The sequence below is a fragment of the Odontesthes bonariensis genome, chromosome 7 (genome assembly GCF_027942865.1).
Source record: "Odontesthes bonariensis isolate fOdoBon6 chromosome 7, fOdoBon6.hap1, whole genome shotgun sequence".
Classification (NCBI taxonomy): domain Eukaryota; kingdom Metazoa; phylum Chordata; class Actinopteri; order Atheriniformes; family Atherinopsidae; genus Odontesthes; species Odontesthes bonariensis.
Window position 1 is genome coordinate 35,215,667 of NC_134512.1, and position 16,879 is coordinate 35,232,545.

At 40.1% G+C, this 16,879-nt stretch overlaps 1 protein-coding gene across 2 annotated transcripts in view; it reads right to left on the reverse strand.

Annotated features, from left to right (window-relative positions):
* The window catches only part of il34 (interleukin 34), a 63,720-nt gene that overhangs the window by 22,978 nt on the left and 23,863 nt on the right, over positions 1-16,879 (reverse strand). Inside the window, exons 1-2 of one of the 2 annotated variants that reach the window (XM_075470682.1) lie at positions 3,621-3,910; positions 1,175-1,278 (exon numbers count right to left, since the gene is read on the reverse strand). In XM_075470682.1, the coding sequence (XP_075326797.1) occupies positions 1,175-1,252 (78 nt within the window). In that variant the 5' untranslated portion in view covers positions 1,253-1,278; positions 3,621-3,910. Of the gene's footprint in view, positions 1-1,174; positions 1,279-3,620; positions 3,911-16,879 lie in introns of those variants that run through there. The other variant, XM_075470681.1, reaches the window with a different exon arrangement.

Here is a 16,879-nt window from a genome sequence, read left to right on the forward strand (position 1 = left end):
GGAACACGATGGGAAACATGACTCTATGACACCTTTTACTGAGTGTGTTGCTGCATCAGATTCTACATTTGTTTCTGTTTCCTGAATACAGTGAAGTTGGTCAATGAAGACACTGAAAATCACTTCTGTGGACCGTTATTTGTTCAACAAAAGGTTTGAAACTAATGAACAAAACTTTTTTGGAAAAAGGCTCATGCAGCGTGACCTTTCTCAAGTCCAAGAGAATTAGCTGGATGAGTTGCATTGTTAGCTTGACTCTTTAAAATGTTATAGATGGATTTGGTGACCGTTTTAACTGAGGCATGGTCCAGCTTACAGGGGATTAGCTGTTGGTGTTAAGCTCTACCTGAGTCAGCCTTGGAGGAGGTGTGCAGTCTTGGTGTTACATTTGCTGTTGTATGAGGTCATCTTTTAATCATCTTTTTCCTTGTTTGTTTGTTAGTTAGAGAGGCCAGCTGTTGTAGTTTGGTTCATTCATTTTGGAAAGGTTATCTTGGTTATCTTTGGGTAGTTTTATTTAGTTTGTCATACTGACGTTTGTTCAGTCCAATTGACCTCCTGTAAAGCTCTATATATTCAAATCTTAAAGATATGTGTCTGTGGTTGATGGAGGCCTGCGGATGACGGGTCCTTTTCATGTCGTGTCTCAGCCACCCCTAGATGGAGCTTAACACTCACTGCTCTTGTCCCATCATGTGTTTGGAAACTACAAGTTCTTCGCTGAATCCTGGAGTGAATGACTTTAAAGACTTGGGTGTTTACGCGACAACTCAAATTAAACAAACTGCACATCAACACATGAACTCTAAGTGGTTTTGGGGCTAAAGTAGGAACTTAAAACCAGATTTTCCTGATTTTATGAGAACGCTAACTTTATGGAATGCCCTTTTAAAGTTAATTGCAGGGTTTCCCCAAGAGGTTTACGGGTTATGCCTGGTGTTGAAAGGAAAATCACTTTCTCTATTCACCATAGTTACCTCTGTTTCCTGTCTGGGTTGCTGATTGTGGCTTAAAAATCCCTGACTGTGCACAAATGACATTCATAGTGTGTTTATCTGAGGATGAAACTTAGCTTTACACCGTTTCTCTGCAGATTCTCTGCAATATTGGCCCAGAGATCGGCAGTGAATGAACTTCCACTCAGATGTTTTCAAACATGACGTCATTCTCTCACCATGTACCGCCGCCTGTGGCTGAGGCTGTCGTTCAGCGTCTTCAGAGGTGTGCACATGCTGGCTGGTGTTGAGGCCATCAGAACAGGAGCTACCACAAACAGGCCTACAGAGAGAGAGCATGCGATGTGTCATTTCTTTACAAAGCACCACGTTTTTCATGTCACAAACTACTTAGAAATGATTGTGTATGTTTCCAAGCTCAGGCTTTTACACCAATCAGCCAAACCACCTGCCTAATGCTGAGTAAATCTTCCTCATGCTGCCAGGGTGTGGCCAAAGAACGTCTCAGGTTGTACCGATCAGTTTGTGTTGCTATGGCATCTCTTTTTTTAATGATCTCTTTAAGATAAACCAACAGAGGCTACAGAGGAAAGCATCACAGTTCAAGTTGACAAAACATGTTGCAAGTTGAGACGTTTTATAACCCAGTGGGTGTATGCCTTGAAAGATTTTTAAAAAAGACCTTTGTCCAAGTCTAAAATGTAAAAATGTTTGCTGACGACACTTCACGGATGGCTACTTTATGAACAAGACCCGTTACATCACTGGCTTCGCGAGGAGACTGAAGCTAAAATTTGAGGCCGTTCCAACACTAAAAGGGCACGAGTCTGAACCTCGAACAGCAACTGAAACCGTTTAAAATGGCCGTGTTGTGTTGTCATTTGGTGCATATCAGTAACGAATATCAGTACAAACATCCAGCTGAGTTAAACAATTAATCAGCTAGGAGGCAAACAGTACTTTGTGTGAATACATTTGTTCATGTGGCAGCCAAAACTATCCATTTGTTGCTCACACAAGCAACTATAGTTTGCATTTTCCATCTCCCAGGCACCTCATATATTGTGTACAAATAAAAGGCAATTAGCAACTTAGCCTTGGGTAGCGACATGCTTGAAAACACAACGTGTTTGTTAAATTTTTTCCCTTTTCGTAATGAGTTGTCATAGCTTCCTGACTGCTAACAGGAGTTTACATTCACGAGTCACTATCATCGCCATTTATCAACCAAAACTTAGAAACAGCAGCAGGGTAATTGTCTGATTTGTTGCCATTGATCTGAGGTGGGATTAAATTTAACAAATAGACTGTAGTTTACTGACAACGATGTTCCAGACTCTTTACTTTACTTTAAAGAATGAAGTGAAACAAGAACTATCACTTGTTTTTTCTGTGCTATGAAGGAACAAAAACGAATTGCTGGTAATTTATTAGATATATCTATCTGAAAGCACTTATTTAATGCCACATTTATAGAAAAGGCTTGTTTTTAAAGGAAGCCTGACTATTATTAAGCTGTGTATTCATTCTCAGTAGATATGAGGTCAAATGTTTAAACTAAATATATCCTGTGCACACAATGTAGTGATACATGTCCTTGGCCAATATGGCGCTCCATAATAGACAAAGGAGCAGCATCAGCCCTGCTGCCTGATCCAATCTGTACCGATGCCCCTTTCTTAATTTCTGATCTCAGCGAGTTAAATGACCTGGTAAAATGTTTGGAAAACCTCAGTCAGCCCAGCCACAGATCCCAGGGGATTCATACACAAACACAAGAAAGGCTTTCAACTTAGCCTAACAACTCAGAGCAAGGAATTTGACGATTTAGGGGGGTTCTGGGAGCAGCCGACACTAAGCAACACACAGCATCATTTATCTTAAATGAAACGATGAGCCCGCTGCTAACAGTAAGTCAGCTGTAGTTTGTCATTGGATGACTCATCATTTCCTCTCAGCTCTTTTTCAATACAGGACGGTTATGCTCGCAATATTTTTTATATGTTATGTCAGGCCTCACCCTCAAGGCCCCTTTCTCTTGTGAAACTACAGAAATATTGTTTCAGAGCACCTAAAGTAAAGCATAAATCGTACCTTTGTGTGGAAAAAAAAAGACAGCACTGAGGCTCTGACTTGGACAGGCAACACAAAAGCTGAGATTAATGTTGCAGTCCTTCTTACGCTCTAGGAGTACTTGGCAGTGTGTTCTGTACTGATTTAAATACCGTCTAAGTAAAAAAAAAAAAAAAAAATGTTTTTGTTGTGTTTGAAAAAGGCCAGAGTATCTCAGGGTTATTTAACAGAAGCAGCTGTGACTCCCTACTCTACAACCACTTCGATATATTCCCCCTTTAAAGAGCTACACTGACACCTGAGGCAATATCAGACATTGATAGTTTTAGGTGTAAATGTTTAAAGTTTAGTAAAAGCAAGAAAACACAAGAAATATTAATGACATTTACTGACATAAAAAGGATGTAAAAATGTTATTGGTACTGTTGTAAATTTGCAGAGTTGCTAAAATAACTTAGCAGGGCATGAACGACACTCCAGAATCTGGGGGCTGAGACTAAAGTAGATCTATTTTGTATTTTTTAATTCAAGCTGCAGACAGTCAGCCTCAATGGGCCAACTTCATGTCCAATCCGACCAAAATTTACTCACCTGAAATCTCATGAAATCTCACAACTGTAACAGGGCCAGAGCTGAATCAGAGGCACACGTGGTCCCATCCCAGTTATTCTATCACGCTGCTTAACTATCCGTCTGCTGCGGCCTGCCAGACCTTTTCGTTGATATTAGATCTTCCATACGTACTTTTGTCTTCCTCGTACCCATTTTCGTGTTCATGATATTTCTTGGATAACTCAGACCTGTGTTCCTTCAGCGACCTCATTATGCAAAGTCTGTGCTTGCCATTCTCACCCTCACAAACAGAGGCATGCACCAGAGTTAACGTCACAATATGAGGCGTGTTGGGCGCTTTGGTGTCAATTCAACCAGCCGTTCACCTACGTTTTTGTAAGCTGCTGCGTGCTGCAACACGCTTCAAAAATCTGAAGCATATATCTGACAACCAGGTTGTCGTTTCATCTTATCGAATCCACTCTGGCTTCTTGTAGTCAGTATCAGGCCTTATTTTTAAACGTGTCAGCTGTGCTTTCAGCCATGTCCAGTCCTGAAAGCTGCCACAGAAATCAACAACATGTTCTGATTCAGCGATCGAGTTCTTCAACCTGCATGTGGTCAGGGCCACAAACACTGTATCCGTTTCCACCTCAGAAACTCCTGTGAAGATGTCTCTTTCATTCACACTGAACTTGTAAATTGTAAATGTCAGAAATCAATTTATCTGCAAAAAGCGAGGTCCAAAGCCAGATGGCTTCCAGGTGGCTGGCAGTGTTTTTAGTTTTTAATCTCAAACAGAGACTGTGTCAGACACTTGGAAATAGTCACTCAACGCAAAAACCCCGGGGGCTACATCCGTTAACACTGCGGGATGGTGTCAGACAACTCCTGACTTGCACCACAGCTGAAAGCTCCCTGCAAGGACTCCCAGAGAAAAGCCACACGACATTCAGTGTGACAGGCTGATAATCAGCTGCTTCACAAAAATAAAATGCTTATGTCTAACAGCTTATCAGAAGGACTTCTGACATGCAATGGAAGAGAATACTGAACTTTGATGATGCACGTGTGTATCCCAATCAAAGTTGGAATACAAATCACAACAAGGGAGGCTATGATAGTATCTTCTAGAACGGTTACCCTAACCAAAAGGCCAACCTTTGTAGTATTTCAGTTCCCACAGTCGATCCTGAGGGAGTTCTGGTTTTCATCGGTTGTTGGTAACTTTAAGGTTCGCATGGGAGTGGCGTTAAAAATGATTCACACCACTTTATTGCTACTTTTTTGGATTAAAACCTGTTATTTAAAATGGATTTTTATCCCTTCAAGTGTATAGTCTTGAAATGACTAAAGGAATGGTCAATGGTTAATACTTCAAAGGGTATCATCACATTTTCATTTAACCTTTATTCAACCAGGAACACGAGGTATCAAGCTGGACCACTGGCTGTGTGGAATACATCTGGAAACGATGGGGATCAGGTGACGGCTCTTTTATCTGCAGGTCAAACCCTCCTTCCTCTTTTCACCAGATCAGATGGACCCAGCATTTACTTCTCTTTATGTTTCATAAAGTGGAGACAGGACCGCAAGATCATGCTCGCTGGCTCCATTTTGCCGTGTATGAATATCTGTAATAGATAGATTAATAAAATGCACCACACTCAGCGTGCAATTAATTTTCATTTGATGGCAGATTTATCTAAAAGTGCACACAAAAAGTATATACTTAATGTGCAAAGGCCTCAGGTTTTGTGGTGCTGGAAACCAATCAAAACCTTTGGTCATGTATTGTGATGCGTCATGTTTTGTTAACTTTCAGCTGTGTTTTTTCTCTCTGACTCATTGTTCCACCCTTATTAGCTTCAGCCTCGGTGTTGTTAACCATCGTTTCTCATTCTGTGTCTCTCAGCACTTCCACTTAGATCATTTGTGTGTCACAAACTGCTCGTGTATTAAAGCTCACTATTTGGTTACACAGGCCTCCTGTTTCTAGAATGAATAAATGTGTGAAAAGTTAAGAGATGGGACCAACCAGCTGATAATCATGCAAACAAAGCCTGAAGCTGTAAGTTAAGGGAGGTGGTTCTGGTTTACTGATGGTCTGACATTTAACACACTCCTTTTAGATTTAGTTTAGACTTAGTATCTCATAATTTTGACTTAGTATCTCAAAATTTTGACTTAGTATCTCATAATTTTGACTTAGTATCTCAAAATTTCGACTTAGTATCTCATAGTTATGAGATAGTATTTCAAAATTTACTTTTTACTTTTCTAGTGGCGGAAACGGGCTTCCATAGTTTCCTCTTTTGAGGAAGAAGATTAGTCACACCATTGTAGCACTAAAAAAAAAGCCTTAAAAGGTCTGAAACCACGACAAAAAGTCCACAAAAGTACAGATTTTTCTTTCCCACAGAGGACACTACTCCTGGATGTATTTGCATTTTACGAGCTGTCAACCAGTGTCATATCTGTTTGATTCTCTACTGTCTTTACTTCCAAATATTTTAATATCAATTCATTCCCAACAAAGCCTCTTATTAACATGCTTTTCGGATGATCCGGCATCACAATCGGACAGAAATAGCAACTGAAAAAACACCAGGTGCAACTACAGAAAATACACTGATTTCACAGATGCGATTATAGTCTGATAAAAATCAACCTGACAACATCTGTTTTGATTTCGGTTGCTCTTACATGTAAATAACTCTGTTTCCCTTTCCTATGCTAGCTGTTAGCTGTTAGCTGTGCTGCAGCCTCTCACGCACCTGCATGTAATCAGTCTACAGTGCATCATAGAGGTCTGAATGATAGAGATTCTCCTGCCAAGTCAAACAACAAGTATCCACGTTGTTCTTTCTGCCCTTTATCAGCTGTGTGTAGTGTGCTGTTTTTCACAAATCTGTGTATAAATACATGAATCAATTGAACATGAGCTCTTCACTGGAAAAAGTGCCCCTCCAAAAATAAGTAAATAAGACAACAAATACAAGACGTTTTTGCTTTAAATAAGCAAAAAAAAATCTGCCAATGGAACTAGTGAAATTCAGCTTGTCAAGATTTCTTGAAATAAGATGTGATATTTAGGACTTTTGAGATAAAAGTGATCTTGAAATGAGCTTAAAAACCTCTTCAAATGTAAAAATAAAAAAAAGCTTGTTTCATATGATATGTAACTCAAAACAATTTGTTTTCAAGACTTTTTCATTTAACAAGATATTTAGAATGTATTGTCTTCAAACAAGTCCCTATATCTGGCTGAAATGGTACTTGTTAGGCAGTTGTGTCTTATATTAAGTGTAATGAGATATTTTGACTAGAAATGAGACAAATATACTTGGGAAGACTTTGATTTTTTCCAGTGTTTCACCGAGGTATACTTGAAGATTTCAAAAACAGACCCGTAACGCTGAGAAGGACAGCATTTTTGGGGCAAAGAGTTCTTGTTGGGTTGAGATCTTTTAGATAAGGTGGTGCTTTGCCAGTATGCAATCAGAAGGATTTTAAAATCAATTCTAAGTTCTACAGGGAACCAATGTGGAGAAGCTAACACAGGCGAAATCTGATCTCTCTAGGTTGGACCAGTCGGTACTCTGGTGGCAGCATTTTGGATCAACTAAAGGATTTTAAAGGGAGTTATTTGGGCATCCATCATTAAGGGATCCATGTTTGAGAGAGTCCAGAGCACCAAATTCCTGGGGATTCATCTCAGGGAAGACTTGACCTCCAGAGACAATACTGTTTGAGAGGAACACAACTTGAAGGACTTTAAATGAGAAATGGCTGCAGCTCACGCTCTGTCCAACCCACTGTACCTTGAACACATTAAATCTGCAACACAGAGTTCAGATATAATCTGTGAAACTGGAGCATAGTCACGTCCAACAGCTCAAAGGAAGAGTCCTCTGTCAGCTATAAGTGCTGTAGATCTTTGGTGCTCCATAAGAGAATGCAGTACAAAGCAGATTCCAGGTTTCAAAAAGTGTGAGGGTAGTTTTTATTCTTGGGTTTGTTTTCTTGGTTTGGTGCTACAGGAAGTGGCTGGCAGGTCCAGGTGAAGAGCAAAAAACACCGAAACATTCACTAAGTTGGATGATTATGGTCAAATTATGGAGACCAAATGAGTATAAGAAAACCTCAAACTTGTAGAGTCGTGTGAAAAATATGACTCAAAATGATGTGATTCCAACTTCAGACAAACAACACATGACATATTACACGTGGAATTACTAATTTAACAAAAACTAAGACAAAACAAAGAAGCAGTGTGTTAAAAACTAAGCGAATCCCAACAGACATTCTGCTGTAGATCTGCTGCTGTGTTTGGGATCTTTGTCCTGTTGGTGAGCCAGTTTCAGCCCAGCTTTAGCTGTCGGACAGACGGCCTCACATCTGACTCTAGAACACTTTGGTATCCAGAGGAGTTCATGGTGGGCTCAGTGGCTGCGAGGTGCCCAGGTCCTGTGGCTGCAGAACCAGCCCAGATCATCAGCCCTCCACCACCGTGCTTGACAGCTGGTGTGAGGTGTTTGTGCTGATATGCTGTGTTTGGTTTCCTCCAAACGTGCTGCTGTGCATTATGAGCAAACATCTCCACTTTGGTCTGCTCTGTCCAAAGGACATTGTTCCAGAAGTCTTGTGGTTTGTTCAGACGCAGCTTTGCAAACCTAAGCTGTGCTGCCATGTTCTTTTTAGAGAGAAGAGGCTTTCTCCTGCAGCCCTTCCACATAAGCCATACCTGTTCAGTCTGTTTCTAACTGTGCTGTCATGAACTTTAACCTTTAACATGCTAACTGAGGCCTGCAGAGTCTGAGATGTAGCTCTTGGGTTTCTGACCTTGGGGTGACCTTGCTGGGACGTCCACTCCTGGGAAGATTGACAGCTGTCCTGAATGTTTTCCACTTGTGAATAATCTTTCTCTCTGTAGAACGATGGACTCCAGATAGTTTGGAAACGGCCTTATAACCCTTCCCAGGTTGATGAGCAGCAACAGCTGCTTCTCTGAGATCGTTGCTGATGTCTTTCCTCCTTGGCATCGTGTTAACACACACCTGAATGCAGCAGAACTGCTTTTATAGAGCTGCTCACACTGACTGCTGATCAGTTAATCAGAGCATTGATCAGCAGCTCCTGGCTGCTACTTCCCCTCTTAACTCCTGCAGTTTTTGTTATAAATTAAAAAATGAATAATGACACAGTAATATGTCATGTGCTGTTGCTGTTCATCTTAGGTTGTATTTACTTACTTTAAAACAGGAAAAGGACGAGTCACTTTTTTTAAACAATATCCTGATACATTAAATTTTAGAATTAAGAGTTTATACTTTCTTTTTATTCCATTTATTCATGTTTTTGTGTTTTTGTGTTTGGCAACAAAGAGAAGAGGTTTGCTGTCAGTAAACATCTTGAGTCACTGTCTCTAGAAACTAAAGACCAAGTCCGGAACCTCGGCGTGCTGATAGACTCAGACCTGACCTTCAACAATCATATCAAATCAGTCACCAAATCAGCCTTTTATCAACTTAAGAACATATCCAGAATTAAGGGTTTCATGTCCCAAACAGATCAGGAGAAGCTGATTCATGTTTTCATCTCCAACAGACTTGACTACTGTAACGGTCTTCTGACTGGACTCCCCCAAAAGAGTCTCAAACAGCTGCAGCTCATTCAGAACGCTGCAGCCCGAGTTTTAACCAGAACAAAGAGATCACATCACATCACCCCAGTTCTCAAGTCTTTACATTGGCTCCCGGTCAGATACAGAATAGATTTTAAAGTTCTGCTGCTCGTCTACAAATCACGGAATGGTTTAGGTCCAGAATACATGAATGACATGCTAGCAGAGTATAAACCCAGTAGAGCTCTGAGATCTGCTGACTCAGGTCAGATAGTGGAGCCCAGAGTTCAAACTAGACACGCTGAAGCAGCTTTTAGCTGTTATGCTGCACACAACTGGAACAAACTACCAGCAGAACTGAAATCAGCCACAACTGTAAGCACTTTTAAATCCAGGTTAAAAACATTTCTCTTTGGGTGGGCTTATGGTTGAGTTCATATCTTTCTTTTTCCTCTCTTCTTTGATTGCTTTTAACTGTGTTTTTAATTTTTATTCTATTTTTTTTCTCTTTAAATTGCTGCTTTATGCTGTTCTTTTAAATGCCTTGTCTTTATGTAAAGCACATTGAGTTGCCTGTGGTATGAAATGCGCTATATAAATAAAGATGCCTTCCTTGCCTTTTACATGAAAGACAGAAATCCAGATCTGTTATGATCTGCAACACTTTCACAAATCTTTATCTTTCTGGCAGATAAGAAAATATTCGCTGTGCTGAAGTCCAGCTGCAGGAATGAGCAAAGCTCTGAAATATGCTTTGTATACCGGGTTACTGACCGCAGTATTTCTCGTGGAGGCTCTGGCACTCACATTAGTAGCAGCTCATGATAAACAGAGCCTGCACTACGAGTCAATAGCCCTGTTGTAACGGGGTGCATCCATGTTTAAAAAAGCTGCACATACATGATCATTTTGGTTTGAAAAGGGAGTATGAGTGTGAATGAAAACAGACTCAGACACTGCTGCTGGTCTCTTCTCTCACCGGGAGGAGAGTGAACGCATTATGTTGTTGTCCCATCTGGAAGTCTTTGAAGAAAAAGAGTGTAGAAATCATTGTAAGGTGAAGGATACGAAAGCCAGGCGTAAAACATTGGTCATTCTTTTTTATTTTTTATTATCAAATCCCAGCTGCATCCACTGAACTGAAGGAATTCTGGATAATTCAGACCTGTCACACAGCAGCTACTTTTTTCCCCATCTGGGAACCTACATGTCAACACATGCTAACATGCTTCATACACAAGCAAATTACTTTTATTTTGGATTTATCGGCGCAGTGAAACTGTGTTGTTAGCAGCTTATTTATCCAGTTAATGATATTCCGTTGGATCAGCTTGCTGCATTCACAAACTAATTTTTATAGGGTGGTAAGACACATAAAAAACACAACATGGATAATACAACAGTGTGCAGCAAGTTGCATCTTAATGGCCTCCATATGCAATGCCCTGACACTCAATTTGCTTGCCCCCTGAACCACAATAACTTCTGCACATCTGTCAACAATCACAGAACAAGACCAAAAGTTAAGCAGCTGTGTGAGGCTGCACTATGGTGGTGGGGTGAGCCAAATGTTAACAATCCACCGCTTCTACATATCAGTTATACCCACTTTGTCCTGAAGTGTGGGGCGAGCGGTGAGGTACACACTGAACCAGTCAGCAGTTCATCACACAGCGAACACAGAGAGGCTGCCAACACCCGGGTTTAACAAGGGTCCTGAGCGAGCTGTCACAAGTGGGGGGCTCGAGGAGGGTCAGTTTACACCTGGTATCTATAACTTAACTCTTGTTAAATGCCAGTAAACACGCAGCCTGTGTCATATCGTCAGTTGTGGTCGACTGTAAAAATTCTAATTTATGTCATGACATTGAAGTGTTTCAGATTTGGTTGATTCGCAGCAGCTGTCCGACAAACGTTTCTTTGTTAGGAATTAGAAGTGTTTGTGTTATGATGCGTTGGGTCGAGGCGTAAAGACACGAATGCGGACTTAGAAAAACAAGGCTTGATTTATATATCACAAAAACAGAACAAGGTTAACATGAGGCGCTGAGCTGGATGACAAAGCTAGAACTATGAAAACAAAACATGACTAAGACAAAACAAAGAACATGACTTGGAAGAAAAAAAAAGACTTAACTTAACTTAACTTAACTTAACTTAACGTGGCATGAAAGGTATATGTGCATAGCTGTGTTCGAAACCGCATACTTCTCCTACTACTCCTACTACTCATACCGACTCATTCATCATGAGGTTACTACTCATACTCAAACTACCCAAGATGCAACGTAACGTGATGTCACCGATCGTCATTTCCTGTCAAAACGGCAGTTTCAAGCTAGATACAACGAGGGTAGGTTCACTTCCTGTTTTCAAAACAAAAGCACCAATTGTATGGTAATGGCTTTCCCTATGATAAAAGGCAACGGGTATTTCATTTTGTGAAAATAACCGGAAGTGCGTTGCTCACTGCGGCTAGCTTTAGTAGCTCTGAATTCGTGGGAACAAAATTGTAAATAGCCGGTATTTTGTCAGGTTTTCAACACGTTGGGGATCTAAACGACTACTTTCTCGCCTGAAAATGTTTCAAATGTTGCTAAAGTTTACAGAGTTTAGAGCTTAAGCGAAATCAGCTTCAGGCCGGCTGATTTCGGCTCGGGCAGGAGCGAAATGCATTGTGGGTAAACGCTCTGTGTACTGTCTGATCGATGAGTATGCAGTATGGAAGTATGTAGTATGTAGTATGTAGTTGTAGTATGTAGTATGTAGTATGTAGTATGTAGTATGCGGTTTCGAACACAGCCCAGGTTTTTCTCACGATACGTCTATTAATACACGAATAAAATCTTATCAGTGTGCAGCTGATGAGAACGAGTGCAGGTGACGTGAGTAAAACTAATAACCTGTGTAAAACATTTTACATCCCGTTATAAATCAATTGGCTGTGTGTGCAACCTGGGGTCTGGACCCTAAGGGAGGCTGTGAGATAATAAAAACATTCCTCTTCTTTTCGTTTTCCCACATTAGCTTCTGCTGTGTTACATCCGCTCTCAGTTTGGAGAATCAGGGAAGAATTCTTATGGTGAAGCTAAGCTAAAAGCTAATTAGAACAGGGCAGCAAGAAAAACAGCTTAAACGTTTAAAAACCATTTGAGTGAACGCTTAATGTGGGGAAATTTCCACCATGTTATTTTTGCATGAGAGACTTATTTTCTCAACTGAAGAACAACATTGGCTGCCCAACATATCCTGCCAATGATCAGCTGCGACCTTTATTAGCCTGTTTTAATTCCTACAAGAATAAACGACAAGACGTTACAAATGAATGAAAAGCCTGAAAGAGCACAAACACTATCTTTAGAATCAGAGGTAATACTTAGCAATAAGCTTTCCAGTGGCTATCAGTGGCAGGCCAGCCACTGTGCATGCACTGACACAAAGCAACACAGACTTTTATCCATTGAGAAAATCGTGACAAAGGAAATAAAAATCATCCAATTTAATCTTTGCCCAAATTGCTATTTAGATGGAGTCACTCTGAGAAGCCCTTAGCTTCACTTCTACGCCTGAATTCCTTCCGGATTCTCCAAACTGAGAGCGCTTTGACCGCCGTCTACTGCGGGTAAGACACTGACAACTCATAAGCACTTTCTACAACACAGCTTCAAAATAAAAAAAGCGAAATGTCCCTTTAAAACAGAGGTACTGACAGGCAAAAATCAAACACAGCTCAGCTCTAAACATTTGTTTCGTCAGTTCCGGCACTGCGATCGCTGTTGCTGCAGATGTAAACACAGGAAGGGAGCAATATCATTCCTGTGCAGTTGTGATCTCTGCCTTACATAGAATATTTATTTCTGGGAAATATATCTAAATATACCGAAATACGCCTTTCTGTCCACACAAACAGGTAAAAGAAGAATGCATTTATACATTTTTCATACCATGCAAACGCATATTTTTACAGCAATAAAATATCCATTCACACAACATGCTTTTATTTACAGCTGTTGCGTGTGCTATAAATAACCACAGTTGTGTGTAATCACTGTGGAATACCTCTCTGATGAGATTAAAAATTAACTGAAAATTTTGAGATCATTCTGATTTTCTGGCACCAGATTGTCTCACAGGGCTGTTCAAGAAAACAACAAGCATACCACAGATTTATAAATCTGTATCTGGTCATCATAGACTGTATACTGTACTGACTGTGCATTCAACTGATGGCCCTTTTAACAGCCAGATTATAATCCCACCATTTATTTCTGTTCATTACTGCAGGATCCTTTTCTCTGAACTTGCACAGCTGATCGCCTGTTGCTATTTTCATTCAGCAGTTTTGGTTCTGTTCAGATAACAGAACTGAGATTTGCTTTTTTTCGCTGCTTCACTGATGAGTGTCTCAGTTTTAGAAATGGTGACGCTGCTTTTTTACGCTCTTTCTTTGCTCTTGTTTTCATTATCATACCCATTGGGTTGAGGTGCATTAAAAGTCTTGAACTACAAATAACAAAAATAGGGGGTCGGCTGCATCCATTCACGACTAAAAATGGAAGTGGAAATCAAATCAAATCAAATCAAATCAAATCAAATCAAATTTATTTGTAGCACATTTCATGTACAAAACAATTCAAAGTGCTTCACATAAAATAAAAGCATTGCAGCAGGGAGTGGAAGAAGCATTAAAAACACATAAAAGAATATAAAGAGAAGCAAATAAAATAATTTAAATGAATTTAAAAACGAGCAACAGTCCAGATAAATTCAAAGATATTGTGCAGATTTCATGCATAGACACATGATAACAGAAATGTTTTTAACCTGGATTTAAAAATGTCTCCATTTGGTGAAAGTTTAATCTCCACTGGCAGTTTGTTCCACTTGTTTGCAGCATAACAGCTAAATGCTGCTTCTCCATGTTTAGTCTGGACTCTGGACTGGACCAGCTGACCTGAGTCCTTGGATCTAAGAGCTCTGCTGGCTTTATATTCTCTGAACAGATCACAGATGGATTTTGGGCCTAAACCGTTCTGGGATTTGTAAACTGGGATTTGTAAAGAAGAATTAAAAATACATAAAAGAATATAAAGAGAAACAAATAAAGTAATTTAAATTCATTTAAAAACAAGCAACAGTCCATATAAATTAAAAGATATCGTGCAGATTTCATGCATAGACACATGAGAAAAGACACAGTGTAAAGTAAGTACAGTGTCATGATGACTGAGATTAATAAAGGTCAATCAAGTGTATGCACATCTTTTAAATCTGGTGAAAACAATATGTTTATAACAGTTTTAGTCATGAATCTACAAAAAGTTTTATGACCCAAAGTGAGCAGGCGGCCCTTCAATGTGGCCCAGGACCCATTTGTGCGCACACTAATATAAGTACCTCTAAATTTGGTTTGAGCGATTCCATCTGAATCTGTCTTCAATTCCCACTGAGTGCTTTTGAAAAAGTATCGCCTCTGATGCATGTTGAGAGAGGCATGATGCAACAGCGAACAGTCACATTCAAACCTGTGACCCATCTCGAAGCCCCTTTTCCTCCGCTTGCAGCATCTGGTGGTTTCTGCTGGACCAAACTAACAAAAATAGTTCTGTCACTATTTTGAAGTTGTTTCTCACTATTTGAGGTCTGACTTTTGCTCTTTTAATGGCGTCAACTGCATACACCCTCTTCTGCTTTTGAGTTTTTGTTGGCACCTGAGTGCTACGAATGCAACGCCAAATGTGACACAATCACTGTGGTTATGAGCTAAAGGAAAAAACACGAGCCCAGTAAGTGTGATGCGGAGGTAGAAGTCAAAGGCTCAGATACCCCCTAACTAAAGAATCAGCATTCCCATCTGCTCCTCTTCATATGGTGTACAGTATGTGTAGGGCGGTTGTGTAGTAAGAATGGTTTATTTGCTGGAGGTATGGGAAAAATAATTTAGATCTCTATATTTTTACCCAAGAATTTAAATGATGTGCCAGAGACGATCCACATCTGTAGCCCAGAGATACAGAACCAAACGCTGATGCAGCCCCTCCAGCTGTAGGGTCCACTTCCCTGTTGCTCGGCGGGAGCTGAAACTATATTCTTTAGATAATAAATAATATATATATTAATTGTTGGCCTCTGCGTTTCTTACATTCCCACGAAATAATATAAATACAACAATCTCCCTCTGTCCGATCAAACGGTCAAAGTACAAAAAACTGTTCTGTAAAATTCTAATTTAAAGAAATCCACAAAAACAAAACAGCTTCCGTGTGTGAGTCGGACTCTGTACTTCACTGTTGGAGTCGTATGTCTGTTAGCACCTCGTTGAACCTCTTACATGGTTTCAGCTGCAGAAAATGTGCAGTGACAGGATGGGCGTAACGTTCTCTTTGGATCCATATCAGATAACTTGGACATCAATGTGGAACCCAGTTTATCCTTAAATATACCGGAAACTCTTTGGTTTTTATCCACATACTGTGACCTCTGCACCCACAAGAAAACACGCCACATTTTTCTGGCATGATGTGAGAGTAAACTGCATATAAATATAAATATATTCAGCAGTGTGATTATGACGAGGTGACCTCTGCGGGTTTTATAGCCGTTATAGAAGCCGTCCAGCGTGCAGCATGTGATGTCAACGACTATTTCGCATTTTATTTTAAAGATCTAAAAAAAAAAAGTTGTTGTGTTGGCATCAGTACTGCATGCATCTGAATGTATCCACAATAATGTGGAGTGGAAGCAATGTTTGAGTCAGCAGAACAGAGGATGAAGCAGCAACACTTACTGGCGCCTACAGACAGAAGTATATTGGCTGCTACATTCACACAGACTGCCTCACCCACTGATATTCTGGAGTTTCAAATAGGAGCTGTTGGATGGAGTCTGAAGGGAATGCTGCAGCCATTTGCATTCACACATACCAACCCTCCAGAACATCTCCAGAACATTTCAGCAGTCAAGTGCAGGTGTAAAAACAGGAAAAGTGTCCAAATTACTGACTAAATCTGAGTTTTATACATAATAAGCCTGAGAAAATAACTCCACCAACTTGCAGAATGGGGCTATTTTTATTTTCAGGGTTAGCAACTGGGATCACGTTTATTCCACAACACTTAAAGAGGCAGTAAGTGTTGACTCGAAGGCATTGTTTTCCTGGAAAAAGACATATGCAATGAATATTCAATTATAACAGAGATAGTCATTGCGCGCCATATGCAGCTCCCCAAGCTGTAATTGGTGGCTCTTACTCGCATAGTAGCTTATAACAATATGGTAACAATAACAATACATTTTTTTCAAATAACACACAGCGAATACTGCACAGTATTAAGTATTTTAATTAATTTTGCGTTTTTGTAGTATTAAGTATTTTTATTAAGTATTAATTAAGGCTTAATGGTGTTTCCTAAAGGGGGCTTTGTTAAACCTGGCAACGCAGCCCGCTTAAACCACCTCACACTTGACCGCAGAGCACGCTAGCTCCTTTAGCCAGCGCCAGATGCAGGCACAATGGATCGGTTTTTAATTAAAAAAGGGCAAAAACCAGCACAAAAACCATGCTCATCCTGAATGTCTCACTATGATTACAACAACAAACTACAAATACAACGTGAAGAAAGTCGAGGACATGCATGCCAGCTTCTACTCATCCCAGTATTAAGTAAGTAAG